This window comes from Nyctibius grandis, chromosome Z (genome assembly GCF_013368605.1).
Source record: "Nyctibius grandis isolate bNycGra1 chromosome Z, bNycGra1.pri, whole genome shotgun sequence".
Lineage (NCBI taxonomy): Eukaryota > Metazoa > Chordata > Aves > Nyctibiiformes > Nyctibiidae > Nyctibius > Nyctibius grandis.
This window is the reverse complement of record NC_090695.1, coordinates 31,236,021-31,258,904: the sequence shown is the minus strand read 5'-3', so window position 1 is coordinate 31,258,904 and position 22,884 is coordinate 31,236,021. Positions and strand designations below refer to the sequence as shown.

Here is a 22,884-nt window from a genome sequence, read left to right as displayed (position 1 = left end):
GCCTGTTGGCTTAGTATGTTTAGGCAAGGATCTAGGCAGTTCCTGACAAGTTGACTTGGTCACGGCATCCATTCTCTCTGACTTTTCGCACTACTGGGAATGCCCCCAAAGTCTTTACCTATGTCCTCCATCATGACCTTTGTGAATGCTGGAGAGACGGGTAATACAGAGTCAAATGCAGATGCTTCTTGTAAGGATATTCCCACAGAAATTTCTTTACCATTAAAAAAGTTGATCTGCTCTTTTAATGGTTGTCTGGTATAGCATGGTCTTGGTGGCCAACATCTGCTCAGTATCCTGTGTTGTATTTCGTAGGAGCTGGTACTTGCCTCAGTAACTTTGCCCCAGATTTCCCTTTGTTTTCATGGTCATTAAATGCTTGCCTTCCCTCTGCCAGAAATAAATGCTCTTTCTGTGTTTTGAAGAACACTTTAAAGTGCCTCAGGAAGGAAGGTGTTACGTAAACATTAAATACTGCTGTGTGGCAGACAGCAGCATTGTCCAGACTAAGTCAATCATTTTATTCCAAATCAAGGCTCTATTGTTTTACTGCAGCAAAAATCTTTGCACATATAGGTACTCTCTCAAATTACAACATAAGGTCAGAGTAACATTGAATGCCATTGATATTGTTAGAACTACCCCTCAGTAGCTGGTGTATGGATGTGTTTTGAGAATGATGAATAGTGGTATCACTTGTTTTGTGAACAGAACATACATGGACTGCATCCCTTGGAGACACAACATGTAGCTGGTGCAATGCTGCTCCCTTCCCCTGGCAGCTTGGGCAGAGTAGAAGGCTTAGTCAATTCTGATGTGGTGCTGCAAGTTGTGCTTACCTCACATTTCATTGACAGTTGTGGAGGTTGGATGACCTTTTTGGAAAATGAATTATAAAATGAGCCAACCCATCAGCTCCTGAAGGATTGCCAGTGGGACTAATTGAGAGGTGTCAAAGGAGAGGCTGGTTTAGTAAAAGTTGTAGTCTTGGGATGCAAAGGATGAAGCAGGGTGCTAATGATGCAGAGAGAATATGTTGGATTCCTGGTCCTGGAAGGTGCAGGAGAATAGAAAGAAAGGGTATGATTGAAGTCTCTAAATTTTATAGATTGGATATCATCAGTTCATGTCTCAGTTAAGAATCAAACAGCTGACACTAAGCACACAGTAAACAGCTTACTCTTCCTGAGTCATCATTATTTTCCGGGAAGAGTATAAAACTAAAATTCCAAATTAAATTAATTTAACTTCCAATTAAATTCATTAAATGCAATGGTTGGCTACCTGTTCAACAGTCAGAACCTTAAAGTTCCTATATGGTCAAATTAATATTGTTATACAACTGCTGGAGCAGAATGCTATAAAGTTAATAAGGCACTGGCACAGTGCCTGGTTTGATTAACAGGATTTCTTTGGATTGCTGTTCGTGACTGTAGGATTTATCAGTATGGTACTGCTTGTTTCTGTGTCTCATTGTTTTACCGTAAAATAAAGGACAAACCCGTGCCAAAAGCACTGTGCAGCATATGCTAAGCTTGAAAGCAAGTGTGAATTTTAAGGACATCTGCTCAGTTTGTTTAGATGAGTTAGATTAGTTTTACTAATTTCATACAACACATTATGGGGTAGTTTGCTTTTACTCCCCCCCCCCCCTTCTTTCTAAGTAGTTAAAATCATCATGTTGGGGACCTTTCCATGTATTATTTTCTGTTAAAGTATTTAACAATAATTGAAAGTATTGTTTTCATACAACTTCAAAATGAGATGTTAACAAGGAACCAGAATTTGATTTCGTGGACAGAGGTTCTATTCTAAGATGGCTTTGCAGATTTTCCTGTAATGCCAGTTGATTAAACATACTCTTTTTCTGTTTTCTCCAGCTGACTTAGCCCACTTAATGGACAGAACCTATGAAAGAAAGCTGCCTGTCAGCTCTTTGACAATAGCCCGGGTAAGGAAATAATTCCAAATCATGAAGTGATGGAAATGACAGTGGAATGCTTATGAAATCAAGTGACCTGAGAGGCAATAAATTGTATCACCTCTTCTGGGAGTTCTGGGATCGCGTATGTCTTGTTATACTGTTAAATTGCTGTGTAAAGCTGTCTTATTGTTACTTTGTACTCATTAGTTGGTACCTGGACTGTAGGATCTTCAAAATAGAAATAGGTTTTTTTCTCAGTGAAATCGGGCCTTACTGTTACTGTGTATTTCCCTCATATATGTTGCCTGCCTTCCTGTGGTTTCTGTCTTAGTCAGAGCTTTAATGCCTGCTCAGGCACTTTGTAACAATGAATTAACACACTGCCTGTCTGCATGCATCTTTCTCCACTTCCAGGCTCCTTTCCGTGTGAAGCAGAGGTGGATACATTTTGCATCTATAGTTTCCCTTCCTTGCCTTAGCAGTCTGGGGCAAGACAAATGCTGGCATGGGATAAGTGAAACCATGATTTTTACTGGAATTAGTAACCAGTTGTATGCTCTGGATGGGTTAATCTGGGGAGGGGGAGTGAAGGCAGAGACGTGAGACGTGCTTTTAAGTTCCGTGTGTAAGTGAAGAAGGAAAGTAAATATGTCACTTTTTAAAAAACAAAACAAAACAACACCCTAATTTCAATCTTAAAAATCATCCAGAAAAGCTGAGTCACCACCCTGGTACCTCAGTAATACCACTACTTAGGACCATTGGCATCACTGACTGAGGAGTCACAGAACATTTTGTACAGTTACAAGATCAAGCATTTACACAGATCAAGCATTCTTGATTATTGCTTCTGAGACAGCTTCCGTGGGGGAAATGGGGTGTTCCTCTCTCTTTTATTACTTAATCAGCTTTATTCCTTTCCTTCATGTTCCTGCTTTGGGCTCACCTCTTCCCCGGAGAAGTGACATTTCCAGATTGTCACACAGTCCCCACTTGCAATATCTCAAGCTCACATCAGATTCTTGTTTTCTCAAATGTAAATAAAGCACACAGACATGCTATTGCCACACTCAAAAGGTGAGACCTACATGTATACAGCATGCAAGGAGAGTTAAGAAACTAGAGAGCAAGTACCAGTCAGCTGAAACTATTATTTTTAACTTATGCTTAGGATAAAGAGAAGTACTGACCTTGAGAACATGTTGTTTATATATTCTGAGCTAGAGGTATTGTATTGCGAAGACTCTGGAGTGTTCCAGCATCTTTAGGTTTTATTAACATAAACATACAGGAAGACAGGATTCACTATTACTGTAAGACAAAGTCTGGTTGAAAACTTGGCTTTTATTTAAATGGTTGATAGCACTGGGAATTTTGGAAGATTGCCTGGAGTACACAAGGTTTTAAATGAGAGTAAAATTGTGCTTTACAGCATGGGGGGTGATTTTGTAGACACCTAAATATGCCAAACAACTGTATTTTGTTTATTGAAGTGGCATTTTCGTCTAAGATGCTTTGTGAGTGCTCCCTCTGAAGCTTTTATTTCTTTTTTTTTTCATCAGTTTGTTGACAACATTTCTTCACGAGAGGAAGTGGATCAAGCTGAATATTACCTTTACAAGTAAGCATCTTTTCCCCCCAACATGAGCTTTGAGACATACAAGTAAATACCATTAAGTCTTGCGCTTTTAAGGCTCTGATCCTTTCCAGCTTACTGGCTTTGATTTCTCTTGTGCAAAATATGTACATCTACTTGTCTTACAGCTCACAGCTAAAGGCCTTCTTGGTAACTTCTCCTTTGTTATGGCTACCCTCCTTCTGGACCTCTGGCATTTACTCCTGTCCAGCATGTTAGTCTGAGCCACTGAACAGCTAATACAGCCTCCAGCTATGATTTATGTTAGAGATGTTGAAATTATAAGGAATTATGTTTGTTTACAGTTTTTCCTTCTGATATTTTTTTGTGTTCTAAGTCATGATTTAACTAAACTGGCTATATGCATATTTGCATGTGTAAGTGTAGGACTCAAGGAAGCTTGTTTCTTTAGAATGAACAGAAATGAGAATGGGCACGCTGTGGTAATGATCAAGTCAGCAAGGCAAAATGAAGTATAGTTTTGGTTTTTATCCCCTTAGTACTTTATGTTCCCCAGATAAGCTGTGTAGTTCACCTTATGCATGGGTTGTTAGGGTTTTCTGCAACTATTTTTGTGTTGACTGAAGTGTATTGGGTACCTTTTCTGCTAGTGTCAGGTTGAATGCTTGCTTGCTTCAGGTCGATACATCTCAGTATCAAATTTAAGAGGGCAGTAGTTCTTGCTGATCACTAAAATAAATTTGTTCTTTTACGGATGATTGCACACACATTTTGAGAGCTAGGTTTCCTGACAGAAAGTAATTTATCCTGTCAAAGTGCATGAGAGAGCATCTTTATAAATAATGTAAGCTTGTTATTTGTAAATAATAATTTTTATTTTCATGAAGAAGTTTACTGGATGGCTGGTTTAAGTATATGCGTAGTTCTAAGTGCATGACTGCACTAGACTTAAGATCTCTGTGATTCTCTGGTGCTACTGGGGCAGTATCTGAACCTCAGAGCTTCAAGATGGAAGCAAGAGAAACCTGGTTTGCTAATACTAGCAATATCCTGTAATGAAAAAATAAAAAGAGAAAGAAGAATCTGAGGGGAGGTTAGTGGAGCTTTCATTCCTTCTGATCAAGATTTCATTAGTCCTGTCAGAATCTGTGTTCAGAAATCAGTTTTCCATCCTGCAACAGGTAAGAAGAAAACAGGAGAAAGTAAAGCCAGTTTAAGGCAAGCCCTCATTTTTGTTTTACAGATGCACTGTTAGTACTTTTTGCTAATGTTCTTGAAGATTGTAATGTACGTTGTGCCACACAGACTTAAGTTCTCTCTGATGGAGTCAGGCCCTATAGATTAAGGGATGCCATGAAACCACTGAACGCCCTGACACCAGGAGGAAAGTGTGGTAGTTTAATTGCCGAGTCTCAAAATGATACAGATAAAATCTAGATAGTGTGAGATGTTCATACGTAGTGTATCTTACAGGTTCTTTCTTCTTGAAAAGAAGAAGATCGGAGAGAGTGACAAAAATTTAGAAGCATAGAAAATGTTCCATAGTAAAGGGAGAGAATAGAATGGAAATCTAACGTGTAAATATCCTCACCACTCTTCATCTGTGCCTAGTTAGTACATCAGTTTAAAATACAGGGGTTTTATCCTTAAAAACACATTCTAAAGGAGAGATTTGCAGTTCAAAAATAATTACAGTTATTTACTTTTCTCTAAGAAATAATCCTTCTGCGGCTGGTGAGAGTATAGTTATGTGCACATCAAATATGATCATTTGTAGTTGATACAGATTTTGGTAGCCTGTATGGGGAGAATAGAGAGGTACTGATGTGTCACATGGCTTGTCAGACATGCTGTTGTTGGAATTTTTCTTGTGCGTGTCCCTGTAATGCTGCTTTGTTTTGGTGTTGCAAAATGCTTATCTTTTCATGATGTTAGCATCAGTTTTACAGGAGACTTCGTTCCAGCATGATCCATGACACTATTCTCAAAACATATTTATATGCAGGTAGTGAAACAGTGTAGAGAGGTCTAATTCATGTGAAAATCCCAGTTATAATGTCAGCTTCCCTTTCAAATGAAAATAAGTGTGCTAGCTTCAGGAAATAGGAGATGTGGTTGGTATCCGCAAGGCCCCTTTTATTGTTCTTTAATTTTGCACTTAGGTTGGAGTTCAAATGAAAGACATGTTTATAAAGATACCTCTTTGCAGGTGGGAGGATGTTTGACATAGGAAGAGTCATGCAGAAGTGACCACACCATGAGACATAAAGGAGGTGGTAGAGAGGGAGAGTTAAGAAACAGAGCAGCTTTGACAAGAAATTTCTTTTTCTGGCTGAATAAGAGAGAGTTCAACAGTTCAAAGCACAATTTTTGTACTTTATGTAAGGAGAGTAAGCTTCTAAAAAAAGAGAAAGGCAGTATCAGCGAAAAGCTTTTTTATATCTTCTAAGGTATACAAATCTGTTGTGAGCAAATGGCATGTACATGGCCCTGTAAGTTGGCTGTATGTGCGTTTGCCTGAACATAAATAAGCAGAATGCTCTCAGAGTCCTGTGTTTTTCTCCTTAACTGCTTGCAGAGTATAAGTGGAGGATATTGTAGTGTCTCTCCCCAGTGCTGGGTGCCTCTGGCAACCTGAGGTGAAGGGTAGTCAGTTCCAAGGCCCCTACAAGGTTGGAAGATGTTTGTAGTACAAAAGGTCAAGACTCAAGTCTTGGGTGCCTGTGGGAAGACTAAATTGAAAAGAAAGACTCTCCCTTTCCTGAGGGAAGTAAGTGGCGTTTCAATGCTCACTGTGTGGGGTTTTCCTGAAGATGGTAGTGCCAGAACTTGTAATTCTAAGCTTTGTAGACTGGAGACTTTCCTTGTAGTGTGTCAGGCAGAACGTAGTTTCAAAAAGTAGTATTCTGGAGTATTATAATAATGCATTTAGAGTCCTGAAATACAATATACGTATTATATTTAGACCTGTTTCAACATTCCATCCTTTTAAAGCAGTGGATCTCCAGCTGTACTGCCTCCATGGAGGATGTTGAGCTCTCAAAAATAGCTGTGTGGAAACTGCTACACTACATTGTGGAACATGTCAGTAAGATGGTAAAGGCCATTTTGAGGCATGATGTCATCTGCTTTCAGTGCTCCTCTTTTTGTTCACTTCTGAATACCTCCCCCCACCGTTAACTGTCAGACTTAAAAAAAACCCTTGCATGTCCTAGGATCCCAGCAAAAATTCTCATCAGAATGCAGAGTACTTTCAGCCAGATCAAAGACCCGCAGTTCACCTTACTTTGTCCTGTCGCACTGAGATGTCACTATTTCTCACTGTCTATCTTTAGCCTGCACCCAGGGCTAATCAATAAACAGTTTTTCTGTCATCCAGTGTCCCTTCCCCAAATGAGGAAGGGAATTGGGAAAAGGAGAGAGATTTATACGTTGAAATTAAACAGATTTAATGAAATAAAGAAACCAATACAAATGACAACACAAAAGAGACAAAACTATACTTATTTACAGAGCACCAGCAAGTTGCTCCAGGAATCACTGTTATTGCAAATGAGGGAGAAAAGGAGAAGAGAGCAAAAAGAGTCCCTTCTCTTCCCAGCAAGCCCTCTCTTTTATAGTGAACTTGATGTTAATGATATAAAATACACCTGTGGACCAGCCAGGGTCAGCTGCCCTGGATTTAACTGCTGAGGGCCTTGATCACCATGGCTGGCCACAAACTGAAACCAAATCCCACTGAAACCAGGACACTCACGTCAGTGTGTTTTTTGTATGGTAGAAACATTAGCATAATGGAGAGAGGTTTTGCAGTGAGGTAACTCTGCTGATTCTGTATGTAGGTTTTATGCCAACAAAGATTTTCAATGTGTTTGAAAGCAATTTTGGAAGTTTGATGTTGAGATTTCTCAGGAGGATTTTTTAATTGCATTATACCCATGACCCACTGTGTAGAAAAAGGTATACACAGCCTGTAAAATGTAAATGTGTGTTGCATATGCTTTGCAAATTCTTGCACAATCTGCTTTTCCTTGATTGATAATTACTTTTTTTGAAATGGAGTTATTTCTACAGATTTCAGGATTTGTTACCTCAGGTCAATACTTGATTATAATCACAAAATAGGACAATAGCAAACTGTTAGCAGTTATTCTTAAGTACGCTGTTACATCTTTTGTGGTAGTAAGTTACAGTTTAGAGGCCTGATTTCAGCCATTAAATCGTTTGGGGACTATAGTGGTCTCCATATATATGAAATTGTGCTTATTCCTTATAATGCCAGTGTATCAGTAGTTAGTCCAACATGACATGCAAAATAAGTTTCACTTACACTGTCTATATCTGCATGTCTTTTCTGTGGGTGCAGAAGTTGTGGTTTTTGATACTTTCATGCCAATCAAGCAGTTTAGCGTCTGAAAACGTTCAGTTACTCTGAAGTATTGCTTGTAATAAATGATCACAATGGACCAAAAAAAAGTTTTTACTCCTGAAATATATTTTGTGTGGCATTCATTCCCACTAATATGATACTTTGTTTATGTATACAAATCTACAGGATGTAATGAATACCGTTAACCCATTCCAACACAAATAGAAAAAGAAAAAGAGATTAGACACAGTCCTACAATGTACTTAATTCTTCCTTTGAGATGTTTTCATTGTCTAAGGCTGTAGCTGACATAGACTTCATCAGTTCATCAGGTCTTGGCTTTCGCTCCCTACAGAGAAATATGTGGGTAAAAAAAAAAATTATATATATAAAAATAAATGAGTCAGAAGTATCTGCCTATTATTCAAGTTATGCAGAAGTTATGTTTTGAAATGATATTGAGAAGTGGTGGAAGCAGCTGAGAGAAAAATACACTTTGTAGCCAGAATGGTATGTTTTACCAGTTTGGACACCTGCCTCAGCTGAGCAATCCAAAAGAACTTCATTCGCAAAAGATCTGGACTGCCCTTTGGCAGGCTGGGAGACACAAGGAAGAGAAGAACCAGAGGGATTTACCTCATTAGAATGTTCCAGTAATTTGCATGTGAATGACAGAAATACCTGTGTTTAATGCTATTGCATTATGGTGGCCAGTGTGTGATGCTGCTTCCAGGGAAGAACTGTTGGTCACTCTCCAAGCCAGTGCTGTCAGATGTAAGCATTCTGGTTTTAGAGACTCCACCACTCTTCTGGCTCCAGCATTCACTCGGTTTTGCATAGAGGGGCACATGTGCTTAGTCTCCCTGTATCTTTCACAGTTTCTCTGTTGTCGTTGTCTGTCCATGGTTTGTCAGAGTCTGAGCTGTAGGAATCTTCGGAGAAAATAACTACATTTCAGAACCCAGAGCCAAATTTCAGCAAGTGTAATCCTCTAGCCACATGTCATTCAAGTAGATGAGCTCAGTCAGTGTAACTGTGCTGTAAAGTGCAGAAGAACCGTCACTAAAAATATAACACTGAAAAGCACTCAGAAAGATCTCTTCCTGTAACACAGACCTTTTCAGTCATCTGCTTTTCATAATTCATCTGTCCTTTTTTATACGCTTTCCTTTAAGCTTGGCAGGAACTGGACAAGATTTTTCTTAGCACTGCGTATAAAAGCAGAAAAAGTTGGAAGACTTTCCTTCAATGCTAATCTTTTATTTTTTTCATGTGGCCAACACTAAAGGGATAAGCATTTGGATTTTAATAACCTTTCTATTTAAAACAAGGGAAGAAGAAAGATTCTACAAACAGAATGCATGTATCAACCTTAGGGAGTAATGCCCCCCGCCAATATTTCTGGAGTAGATAGAAACATAAAGCCAGTCAGATTCAGAAGTGGAAAGAACTGACTCAATCCACACGTCATGTACCTACATTTTTTATTTAGTATTGGGAGAAAGGCTTTCATTACTATTCTTGCAAGAAAAGAATATTAGCAGAATTTTCGTATCTTTCAGCCAGCATCTTTCTTGCCAAGAGCTCAAAGCATTCTGTCTAGTCAATACTATTGGAAATAGACTGAAGTACAATGTGAGCAGTAAGTATTTAGGACGAGATCTTGAATGTTGTACTCCTTATATGTTGAAAGAGAAAAGGCAATTTTTTCTCAGAATTTGACTCATACTTACCTTAAACATCAATTCCACTATATCCAGTGGCATTCTAAAGGTTGTTTTGTAAATTCCCACACCAGAAAAAAAGCCTGTCTAGAGACAGATCTTGCACTATATTTTAGAAATACTGAAAGTCTAGACGGGAGGTTAAATTGCAGCCAAAAATGTAAAGAGTGAGCTGTTCATATGAATACAAATAACCAGGACAGAGTAAAGCCTTTTGTAAGCTTTGGAATTCAAAACACAAACACATGCAGAGATTTATTCCTTTGCTTGCTTTGATGACTAATAATTGTAAAGATACACTTGAGAATTAACCCCATCCGGCTTCCCCTCAAAGGAACTTCAGGTTCCGTTACAGTCCCTGAGCAGTAGTGGCAGCCAGAGCCAGGCAGCAGCTCCAAACCCATGTAAACAGAAGAAAAAAGCACATAAAGTTATTGTTTCTGTTAAGTTCCCTCTCTTACAGCTTTCCTAAGTAGTGTGTAACAGTACAACAATCTTTTCCCTTTAAGTATTGTTGAAGATGGCAACTACTAGGATAAAAACCTAATTTTTTAATTAGGCTTACAACCATACCCAGAACTGCCATGATCCCTTCTTTAGGAACTGCTAACTTTGTGGTTATTGTATCCATCAACCTAAGTCATTCCTTTGTGGTGCAAGTATTTATTCCTTTTTGAATCAAAATAAATGCAGCAGAAAGAATAATGATGAACCACATTGTTAAGGAATAGTCTTGACATGCTGTAGACCAGAGCAGTCTTATTACAGATAGGTTAATTAGAATTAGAATTGTTTGAATTGTTGAATTTTATCTCAGTTTGAATCAGCAAGCAAGAAACCTAAATTCAAATATAAGACTTTACTTATGTTACATGTTTATAATTTTATTTATCTTTCTAAAGAAAGCCTTATTGTTGTTTTCTGGTAACCCTTTAAACCATTTTGATTTTCTTTGGAATGATTGTACTAAATTTGGAACCATTTTTTTACTGAGCAGGGAGACAATCTTGTGTAGGTACTTACATGGTTAACAGGTATTTATTTACAGGTTTATTTTATATATGTGATAATCTTTCTTTAAAAAAAGAGAGAGTTTACCAGAGTTCTATTTTTCATTGATGTCGACAACTCTCTTGAGAAAGAAACTTGAATGAAAGTATTGCTTTTCTGCAAATGTACACATTTTAATGATTATGTAAACATTAATTATATTAGATACAGTATGGAAAGCATTTATCAGAACATGTTTTGCATTTTAAACTTACCAGCTACAGAAAATCTTGTTTTTATTTGGTGACATTAATAGATTTGTAAGATGTCAGAATTTTAGTATTTGTAGGTGCCAGTTTTTATTCCTCTTTTATTTACAAGAGGTGAGGATGCATTCCTGCTGTTTTCGGTCACAAGTTACTGATTATTGAGCCGAACTAAACATAACATAAGAGAATAAGGAATATATTATGGTTGCAGCAGTGGAACAGGCAATAGGTATTAAAAATTCTGCTTTCAGTTGCTTAGCTAGTAACTTTCTCTAGTCTGTGATATCCTGCTGGTAAAATTAGCTGTAAAATATATGTTTCTTGAGGATAAAAAGATACTTACTGCAAATTGTTGAATTCAGGGGTTTTTTTTGTGTGAGCAATTTATTTCAAATAGAAATTCTGTTAACTTTTTGTTATCTTTGACTTACTGAGTCGCACTGCTGAGTACTACTGGATTGTGGTGTGAGCAAAAGTGGGAGTGACCATTCAAATGGTAATGTTAGGCCATTTTAACTTCATCTGTCTTCACACATCATGTATAAAATAACAAAATAGGCTAAAAATGGGAGAGCATTTATCCTATACTTCGGGAAATACGGGGTTTTCTGCTGCTGCAACCAGCATGTACTCAAAATGCCGAACAGATTAAATGTCAGAAGACAGGAATAAGTACGAAGTTAAAAGTGTTCCAGATCAGGCAGAAAATTTCTTAGGAATATCAGTGGTTGTGATTATTTTACTGTGATCAGTAGTAAAAGAGAGAGTAAAGAAAATTTATGAAATAAGTTGTGGTGTTGGTATGTTGCCATTAGCGATGGTTTTCTGTGGGGTGAATCAGTGTGTTCACGGCTTATATGGACTGTGCAAGCAACTGTGGATGAGCTTCTGATAAGATCAGGACAAGTACTTTATTGAAAATGGGTGTTTAAGAACAGAATGTGTATTTAGAGCTTGGACGTGGGTTTGATTTTTACAGTTTTATTCTGGAAAAAATTAAGCTAGGAGCTGAAGAGGAAAGATACGCAATAAGTAGTATTGGCACTCTAGTGTCTTGATGTTGGGTATAGGAGTTGATAGCCTGCCACAGCTGTTATGTTGAAAGTACATTTGGGGTCGAATGTACATGTTGTAAAGCTGATCCACTTACCTGGGTTTACTCAGGGTTTTCTGTTGTAATTGTTTTCTCTTATTTGTAACTAAAAGTAACGCTTATAAGAGAGTTGGACTGGAGATCCACTAAGAATGTGAAATGATTTGAAAATTCCAGGCCATATTACACTGTATGTTAGCATGGAGAAGGGATTTGTGTCTATCTGTCTTTCTACTGATTTTTTTTTGTTACAGTGTTTGAAGAAAAGTTCGTCCAGAAGACTAGTATGAGTGCTAATAATACCTATACAGGCAGTTTCATTACACTGTTGGTTTTCTACCACGGAAATAGTATCAGCTCTTGAAGGGTGCATGAAAGCAGAGCTGAAACCAAAGCATCTCTCTGACATTCCAGTGTATGAGAATTCCCGTTCTGCATCACTTTTACTAAGAAGACTGTCAGTATGGTTGAATGATGGCAAGTCATGTGCTGGTTTTATAGTGTAGACTGATGGAGAGAAGAGCAAAGCACTAAAATATTTTTTCCTGTGATACCTCAGCCAACATATGAAATTCAAGGCTCATGTGCATTTGTAGTGAGAACTTCCCTTCATTTTACTGTATACAAGAAAAATTCCATATTATCTTAATTTTAAACAAATCATGGTTGCATGTAAGCTTTTTGTGTTCCACAGGGCATGTAAAGTGAAGACAGTCTGATCAAGTATGTAATAAAAGGCCTACACCATCTTACTGGACTTCCTAATAGTCAAGAAAAGTGTTCTGTGCTTTGCTGGTAACAGTGAAGGTGTTCAACTTAGTAATATGATCCAGTAGAGTATCTATTGTGTTGTGCCCTGAAAATAGCTGTGGTTTTGATGCATGTTGCTGCATAGTATGTAGTAACAGGTAGCAAATGTGATGCAGGTTCCAGAAGGTGAAAGCCTTTCAAAATGGAAAGAACATTAAAATGACCTTGGTAAGGGATGAAATAATGCACCACAGGTATAGATCTGATCTTCTTTTGTTCTATTATACACGATTGTAGACAAAATGGTTGTAACAAAATTAAAATTACTGTGACAGGGAGGAGAGAGACCTACTTTAGCACACATCTCTCTTTAACTTATAAATGATAGGGAAAGTTAATTTTCAAATAGCTGTCTGTTTTTGTTTACAGAAATTGATGTTTATGCTTTTGTAGGACTGAAAATGTTTGATCAACAATCAGTTATCAAGACATTTAGAAAATTATCTGATTATATCCATTAGGCAGTAGATTTCTTTTTGGCCCTAGTAATAAAGAAATCTGAAAAGCTAGCTTATGTTGCTCGATTCCACTGGTTCATTTTTCTAAATACTTCTGTCTTCTTCAGAAATGTCCAAAACCATTAGAGTGCAGAACAAAAATGAAAATAAGCAGGTACATTTATTCAACTTGTATGGCTGCTTATTTCTGCATATAAATTCATACCTGTGAAAAAGTGTTCTACTCTCTAAGGGGAGAAGCAGCTTGCATTGCAAACAGACCCACAAAACAATGCTTTGCTGTAATTGAATAGAGGTACTGATAAGCAAAGGTCATAGTTCAGTATTTTCCTGGGGTGATTTCTGATGTTATTACTCTCTCTCTCTTTGTTTTCCAGAAATGGGAAATTAAGGTGCAAATTCCTGAATATAAGATGCCCAGCAGCAAAGGGAAAAAAAAACGGTTATTCAGGGTGCCTACATTTTTGGGTTTAGTTGGGGTTTTTTTTGTTAGTTTAATACTGCTTTAATAGTGAGCTATTTTTAAAGCTGCGTGCTCCAGGTGACATATCTATACTGTCTGCTGGAATGAGGCCAGCTGCATTTTCAGAGCTTCTCTGTACCAAGTGCTCCAGTCACTCTGCTTAGCTACCTGTGACTGTTCCTTCTGGCAGAGTTCCCGTTACCTCTTTTTCTATTTCTGTCTGTTACTTGGTAAATCTTTGGTTCCTAAGCAGGATAATCCCTTCCTTATTCTTCTTTTTTTGGAGAGGGGTGAGGTGGGGGGTAGGACAGGATGGGGCAGGGGAAGCTTAGACAGAAGCCTAAGACTCTCCTGTCAGCTAATGATATCCCCTTACCTATTTCCTAAAATCCTGGCATGTCCCCAGTCCCTGAAGGAGAATGTCCCCCGGCTTTTCAGCTGCCTCCCTGTCTCCCCTTCGCTACATCAGTTTGAAAGCCTGAGGGACTCTGTTAAATGTGGAGTTAGGCATTTCAGGAATAATGCTGTGGCAGCTCTCAGCAGTTTGTTTCCAGCTTCACCACCCCGACAGATTTTGTGGCATACTGGGCTACACATCCTTGAAAGGTGCTGGAGTTGCCCTTGCCTCCCAGCTTTAGTCTAATTAATGATCCTTGCGCACATGTGGTGTGCCAGGTCCTCAGTGAATTGAGGCAGGTCCCTGGTGGCTGAGGGAATCATGTGTTGTCTCTTTGGACCAGGTGAGGATTTGACCCAGGACCTAGTTCAGGGAGCATTTAAACAGCCAACAAAGAGTGCTTTCTTGGGTTTGTTGTTAAAATTGGAAAGGGGTGTACAAGAGAGCAGCTGGTAGAAACTCCTGTTTTCTCAGCTGTAAATGTAGACACCATAAACATTCCTTCTTTCACTTACTGAAAAATTAATGGGGATTTTTCTTTTTTTTCCCCCTTCACTGTAGAGCTTGTCAAGCTGAAAGCACACAGATTTTGGCAACTGGCTTTACAAGCAGATTTGCACCGTTATGAGTAGTATCTTTTTCCAAGAATTGGTGTGGGTATAAAGCTGGCTTTAATCTCTAGAGTCAACTTAATGATCATCCTCTTTAAGCTGTCATTTATTTAATTCTGATCTCTCCTCTTTCACTACGGTTTTCATTGACAAAGGGGAAAAATACTCTTTTCTTCAGTTTCATCAGCCACTTTCTGCTTAGTTCCATTAGGGAGTGAGCAGAGCAGGGCTAAACCCAGCCGCAAGCAAAATAGATGGCCGCTGGCAACAGACAGCTGGGAGTAAAATGGACAACCCACCTCCCACCCTTGCCTACACTGCCTGTGCCAAACCTCTGACAAATCAGAGTGGCTGCTGGTGCTTGTAGCTGGTGGTGCACAAGGTATAGCAGCTACTGTGAGAGCATGACAGGAAGCATTCGCAGCAGGAGTGGTACACTCCGCTTTCTCTGCAAAGGAGTTTCTTTTTTTTTGTCTTCCATTGAAGTTACTGTCCTGCAGTGATCACCCCTTTTCGCAGAGTTTCCCCTGTCCAGGTTAAATCATAAAAGAAGCAAGTTAATCTTATGTAAGATACTGTTGTGTTGTTTTGAAAGTCATGATTCTTTGGAGGAAAAAAAAATAAAAAAGCCAGACTGAAACACATCCACTACATAATTGCAAATAGTTGTAGTGGTTTTCCCCCTCATCTGTCTTCTCCGTTCTCCTGTGCGGTGGGTAACATGACATGTAAAAGCCTCCTATATACTGTGAGTGCCTTGGAGAAGGGATTGCTTGTAAATGTCAGTTTGGTCCTGAGTGCAAGATCTGAGCAGACCACTGCAACAGGCAAAGTGGCAGAGCCTCCTGGCCTTGCATCATGCACATCAGCAGAACCAAAGCCAGTTGTGGGTTATATTTATAATGAACAGTCTTGGCTGTATTCCTATCTCAAAAGAGAAGGAGCTACAAAATATCCGTTTGCATTTTGAAATCCTCTGCCCATTTTGAGTAGCACAACCTCCTTTTACTGCACTGCTTGTACTTGCCTGCACAAGGGAACATTTGTCCTACAGTACATGCAGTACTTAAAGTTGAGGTATTTACTGTCTCTCTCTTTAAATAACAGATCTGATGGTACAGTATTTTTCTGAAAAGAATAAAACAGTCACAAAGCTGATAAGACCCCACAAATTTCCAACTGCCTGACAAAATGCTTGACTCAGTTTTGCCATGTTTATCCTTGATTTGTTTGCTGGTCCATGTGCTTGACATCATATGCAATGGAATAAAGGACATTTCTGTCCCACTGGGCTTGGAGACATTAGATATACTGAGAGATATGCTAACTAGAAGTTAGCCTCTAAAGTACCATGATTGGGTAGCTTACTGTGGTTAGAGAACAGTTAAAAATGTATCATAAAGGACTTGAGGACTTTTGTTTTTTATTGCTAAAAATATTTTTCTCAGGAAAATGCATGGTTGGAAGGACAAAAGAATATTAATAAGCTGTTGCTCATTGAAACGTGACATGAAATGTAAACGGATTCATGGTGGACTGCCTGGTAGCCAAGACCTGGCTGTGCCCCTATGGTTTATGTTTTGGAAGTGGTTGCCTTTTTGACAGCCGCTGTGGCTGAAACTAGAGGTAAGCCTCAGGTGTTTTGTCTCCTCTGTTGCAGGTGTTTATGCTTAATATGAAAACCTTATGTGTCTGCCTTGACAGCTTATCATGTAGCTCTGCCTCCCTGTTGTTCATGGGGTGCAGAAGGACAGCAATGCACAAGGAAATCAGACTCTAGCAGTGAAGAATGAAAAGGGCACAAGTCGTTGGTCAAAATTAGGTTAACTTGAACTGTGGGGCTATGGCAGCAAATCTGAAAAGGTGAAACCTGACCTGTGCACATCCAGTTTTTGAAGGGGTAAGGTTTGGCTCTTCCCTTGCTTAAGTTGGCTACTAAGATTCATTCAGTATTTGTATACCTGCAGCACTCTCTTGCCAGCACTGTCATTTTGCTTAGGTTGCATGTGGTGTGAAACTGAACAACTTTGCAGAATAAACCACAGAATCACAGAATGTTAGGGATTGGAAGGGACCTTGAAAGATCATCTAGTCCAATCCCCCTGCCGGAGCAGGATTACCTAGACCATATCACACAGGAACGCGTCCAGGCGGGTTTTGAATGTCTCCAGAGAAGGAGACTCCACAACCTCTCTGGGCAGCCTGTTCCAGTGTTCAGTCACCCTCACCGTAAAGAAGTTTTTCCTCAAATTTAAGTGGAACCTCCTGTGTTCCAGCTTGCACCCATTGCCCCTTGTCCTGTCAAGGGATGTCACTGAGAAGAGCCTGGCTCCATCCTCTTGACACTTGCCCTTTACATATTTATAAACATTAATGAGGTCACCCCTCAGTCTCCTCTTCTCCAAGCTAAAGAGACCCAGCTCCCTCAGCCTCTCCTCATAAGGGAGATGTTCCACCCCCTTAATCATCTTCGTGGCTCTGCGCTGGACTCTCTCTAGCAGTTCCCTGTCCTTCTTGAACTGAGGGGCCCAGAACTGGACACAATATTCCAGATGTGGCCTCACCAGGCCTCACCGTTTGGCTCATATGCTTCTGTATTGCAGGCTTTGATACTCAAGCCAGAGGAATGCATCGCTTGTAATCTGTGCAAGTTCAGCTGTGATCAAACTGAAAAGTGTCAAGGGTTGTGTCAGTGGCTGTAACGTTACAGTAGTTTGAACCTAGCATGTGATGTATTTCTGGGAGATATTTTGTGAAGCATAAAGAATTTGAGTAGAATAAATGGAAAATGCAACATTGTTACAGTGTGGACTCCAGATCTCAGTGAATTATGTCTCTGACAAAATTATGTTAATTTTGTCCCAGGTTAAATGGAGGCTGTATATTAGGCACTGTTAAAAAGTTGCTGTTTGCAAATATTGTAATAGCAATGTCTAGTTACAGACTGCTCTTAAAAGCAGAAGTCATTATTGGCTTTTGTTGACAGCAGTTTTTATGAATACCCATAAAGTGTTCCTTTTTAACATAATGTGAAAGGGGTGTACCATCATAGTTTAAGCGTAGCTTTAGAAGGCAGAAGCTCCTGAACATTGGTCCTAACTCTGATTCAGTTCCCTGTGACACTGAATGAACTATTATAAAACTTGGAGTAGCTGTCTTGACAGCTTGAAAAGCCTTTGGTGCTACATCTCTGTCCAGCTTGGTTAATGGTTACTGGAATGCAGGCTTTGCTGTGGCATCCCTGCAATAGATGATAGGTAAGAGATGGAGGTTTTCTAAAGCATCTGAAATTATTTATTTATTTTTTAAAACGAAATGTCTAACTAGCTTTGAAGTAGTTTATTTCCTAAAATTACATCATCTTACAGATAGCCCTGGTTGAAGAAAGCCCATGACGTAAGTACTATTTGGTACCCAGATGGTTTTAAACTTCCTTCCAATATGCAGCTAGCAGGCATTAGCTTTCTGCTAGAAACTAACTTTCCAGCAGTCTTTAGCAAGGGATCTCTCTCACTCTGCAAAGTGAGCCAGGTACAAAGGTGATTTTAGCAATTATGAATTACAAACAGGCTTTCACAAACATTTCTTTTTCATTTTGAAAAATTAATTTAGTTGATAACTTGTGTACCAGCTTTCAGATAAGCAGAGAATTAATTGAAGTAATGACGGGCATAGCTGGCCTAGTAAAATGGTAACAATCAAATTTCTATATACTATTTTTTACAGCCTTTGTGTTAATCAGTTTTTGCAGACATGAGTAAAGATTCCAGCAGAACTGAACCTTTGTTGAGCTTTAATACAGCAAGTTTTAGCCTGACACAGGTAGAAATTGCTGAGATTCAAAAATCTCCCCAAAGCAAGAAATGTAGTGTGTTATATGGTTGATAATTCTCTGTATGTTTTTGTATGCCAGGATACCAGGAAAAGATATAATTAATGGAAGAGTTGGTTTTAAATTAGACTTTATTGTGGTTGCACGGGGACAAGGAAAGGCACTAGAGACTGTCTTATCAGAATCCCTGTAGCAACAGCTCACCCCATCATTCCCCATGTTTTCCTCAGCCTATGATACTCTGTTCAGTCACTAGATTATTAATGGCATTTATATTCAAAACCAGTCATTTCAACTGTAAGCCCCAAAGTATTTTTAACAGAGAGAAATTCTAGGAGCTCTGTCCTTTACAGTCAATAATTTGGGGAAAAGTTGGGCTTTTTATTATTGTTGTTATTATTATGACAAGACTTCCCTTTTCATGTTAGCTGTTACTTTTTGAGTGAATTTCAGCTTTATGGCGAAAGTAGTATGGATTCTTCATGTGTGTGAGAAGAAAATCTGATTTTCCTGTCTGTCTTTTCCAAAAGGAGTAGGAGAGGTAGAGGGTGTTGGTAACAAGACACTCTATTATCCTAGGAGGAGGAGAAGAATAGAAATACTATATTAAAATGTCTCTTTATTTGGTTTCTTTCACTGAGGACATCTCTCTAAGCAACAAGAAATTAAGCAAATCTCCCATGCTGTTCACCTCATCATTCTGTCTTGACCGTAAAGAAGTAAAGCCAAAAAGGGGGGTTGCTTGTTTCATAGTTTGCATTTGAAATAAAACTTCTAAATGTTGATAAAATGACCCGATTTTATTTTCTGCATGAAACTAAACCAGGCACCACCACTTTTGCTCAGCAGCAATATTTGTACCATCACAATGTTCTTTTCTCTATCAGTCATGCTGGGGATCCCCAAGTGGCCTGTCTTAGCTTTAGTGAGCTAGCTGGCAACCTTCCCTTTAACCTGTCTGTTTAAATATTATGCTTAGGCAAGGAACCATGTTCATACTGGATTTTAAATGTTAAGACCTTTAGTTCCTAGCTACACAAGGTCTGTGACTGATGTCCTGTTAAGTCAGGTTGAGACATACAGAGCACCTTCAACCAAGGTGATACAGAAGAAATCCTGACTCTTGTTCTTTTTAGGAGTGAACTTCCATTGGTATCCTGCCAGGGAGTGCATAGTTCTGGAGTATTTTGATTCTACGTGGCTAGAGGAGCTTTTTAGGAAACACATTTAACAGCCTGGAAGAGTTTTCCCAGGGACAAAGAGTATACTGAGAAACAGTATGTTGGTTAAGCCTGGGCTTTGCTTTTTCAGTGTGATTATGAATTAATTAGTGTAAAGGTTCAAGGCATTCAAGGCAAATTTGTGGGATACTTAAGTTGACTGAGTTGTCCGAAGGATTCCTCCTCTCTGTGCTTTGCAAATGATTCTAGAGGAGTTCAAGGCTGGCTGGTGTAACCTGCTGGCAGAAGGTTGAAAGAGCTGCTCCACTCCAATTCTGTTATGTTCACTGCTTGTAGATGGAAGGACAGATAAATCATTCAGGTACTTTTCAGAGCCAGGAATCCCAATAAGTTGCTTCAAACTTTGCTGTAGTCTATGGATCTGTTGCTGTTACCATTTATTCTGTGGTGGTTCTTATGTCTATTTATAAACAAAGCATTTCTTTTGTGCTGCTGTAAACTGCTTCTCTATTCATACATTGTTTTGAAATTTATAAAATTTATCTAGGATTTTGCAACTATTTAATTATGCTATTTTTCTTTTTAACATAATAAGGCTGTTCCTTGTGTTTTACTCACAAAGGTGCCTTAAGTCCATCAAAAGGAAGAAGAGCATTTAGTGATACAAGAGATTGACAACAATGAGCAGAATTGCATGTTGTATCAGAAATTCAGCTTGTCATTTGTTAATCAGTTCTGATAACTAGCTGTCAAAGTAGCTAGGTTCGTAAAAGATAGACCAGATCCTAGCTGCTATATGGTTGACTGCAGTATGCAATACTTGTTGTTAGAAAGAGACTTTGCAAAGCTGAGCTCTCTGTGCAGGAGTGTGGTTTTGTGCAATGCAATAGCTACTCTAAGACTACTGAACGGTGAATTCTGTCCCTTCAGTTGTTAGGAGAGGGTGGTTACCAGGGTGATATCACCCTGTTACCGGTCCTAAATGACTGTATAGTATGTACTCCTACCCAAAATAGCTCATCTCCCAGATCTGGTCCTTTTACCAAGCATAAGGGTTAAGAAACAGGTAAATCCATAACATCGGGGTGGACAGAAAGAAAAGCTCAATGTGGTATAACTGGAAAACAAGACCTGATACTAAAAGTATTCTTTAAGTCTCCTGTTCAGCCTTGATGTTTGTGCTTCTCTACTGTAGTTTCTCCATATCTAAAAACTGAGGGTTTAGGCCTGTTTTGAGGCCACATTCATCCGTGGTGTTAGAGCTCTGTGGAACTCCTGAACAAAAGATGCTGTGCAAGAAATATGCATTCATGTGGAGGTGGAGCCAGCCTAATTTAAAAGAATTAATTTTGTGGTCAAAGCAATCAAGAGCTGAATTAGTTTAAAATCAAAGATCAAGGAAAGTCAATAAAAATTAAAACCAGGATAAGGGCTGAATGTGGGCTTTCTTCAGGGAGTCTGCAAACCGCTTCTCTCCTTGTGTAAGAGCACAATTCAGCCTCAGCATTAGACTATCATCTGTTATACTTGACTCGTCTATTTTTTTTAACCTCTCCTGTTACTGCTTTTGATAATTGATTTCTTATACTATGTATGCTAATTGAGTTTTTTTATTTCAACACAAAAGGAAAGTGTTCCCTCTGGTTTTTGCTTGAGTGTAGGTAGTTAATGCAGGAGGTATTTCCTATAGGACTGATATGTTTATACATGAAATTTTTAAAAGGATGCATGCAAAGAAAAGGTGTAGGCTAAGATGCAGGCAAAGAAGACATGGAAAAATAAAGTTTTGTTCATGTTTAAAAGGAAATTTCAATCAACAAAGATTTTTTTTTCAGGGCTGTTGCTTTTGACGCTGATGCATAAGCAATGCCTCTGGGTCCATTTAAAATGCAGACGATTTTTCCCAAGGCCCGTGGCTTGAAATGACAAACAAAGGGAGAGTTTTGGGTGAGACTTCCTTAGCCTTCCAGTTTCCGAGCTAGGCCTGCCCGGAATCCATTTGATCATTATGCACTGTAGCTTAAAAAATGTGCCTGGGAAGAAAAAAACATGGCATTGCCAGGGAGCTTCACAGCCCTGTATGACTTGTGTAAAATGTGGAGTGGCTTTGGATTCATTTCATTGAGAGAGCTTCTTCCTTTATACAAAAAGGCATTTCTTACAATATTTATTCATTTTAAGTCTCCTTACATTTTGCTTCAGGATTTTTTAGAATTTTAAGTGTATGAGAAGAAATCTGGCACTCTCCCCTCCCGATTAAAGCAAATGAAGATGCAAACCCATATTTCTCTCTAGTTCTAAAAGAAGTGAGCGAGATCTGAAGTACAGGTGGAAGCAATTTGTTACAGTGGCTACCACTAGGTAGGTTCCTTCCTTTGCTGGACTGGATCCTTCAAGAGGACTAGCAGCGTATGAAACCTTTTTGGTTTTGATTCTGAGGAAAGTACAATAACACATCTAAATGATGTATATTAGAAATAATGAAAGAATGGAGATTGCTCAGTGTACTTCTGTTGTTAATTTCTCCATTTCCTTGCAACGTGGCAGAAGATGGTCCAGGAATCTCTAAAGCATAAAAACTGGGAAAAACATTATAGTACAAGAGGTTTTATTTAAGCAGTTGGGTTTGTGTATGGGAGTGCAAAATTAGCAAAGCAAAATGCAGGTGAAATTTAGAAAGTCTTGAAGAAATCTGGAGGCCTAAGAGATCGTACAGTTCTGTTCACTGGATATGTAGATCATTACAAAATACTTTCTCATTAATTTAGACAAAGTTGGAGAAAGGAAGGAGACTCTTCTTCGTATTTCACAGGTAGGAGGAAAAAGAAAAAATTAGTGTATTGCACAAGGATAGCCTCTGGCAGTACCAGCAATTGGGTAGACCCTTAAGAAAGCCAAAGAGTACAAAATGGGAGCTTCTAATCAGCTTAGCAAAGAGTTACAACAGATCTGCTGAGCTGACTTTCCTCCCGTACAGCAGAGCTGTTCCTGGTAGTGTATTACTTCTGCAGCACTTGCTCTTCTGTAATCCAGCAAATTTTCCTTCTCCATCTTCCTCATTTGTTACTGTCCCCAAAGCAATGAACTCCCCTGTACCAAACGTAGGGAAAAGAATACAGTCCAGCATCTTGGTGCTTCTGTTTGCTTTCAGGGTTGCTGTATTACT

The 22,884-nt window shown here is 38.9% G+C and overlaps 1 protein-coding gene across 2 annotated transcripts in view; it reads left to right on the top strand.

Annotated features, from left to right (window-relative positions):
- The window catches only part of MRPS27 (mitochondrial ribosomal protein S27), a 49,708-nt gene that overhangs the window by 6,165 nt on the left and 20,659 nt on the right, over positions 1-22,884 (top strand). For both annotated transcript variants that reach the window (XM_068422213.1, XM_068422214.1), the window contains exons 3-4: positions 1,881-1,951; positions 3,487-3,545. In XM_068422213.1, coding sequence (XP_068278314.1) covers positions 1,881-1,951; positions 3,487-3,545 — 130 coding nt within the window. The remainder of the gene's footprint in view (positions 1-1,880; positions 1,952-3,486; positions 3,546-22,884) is intronic.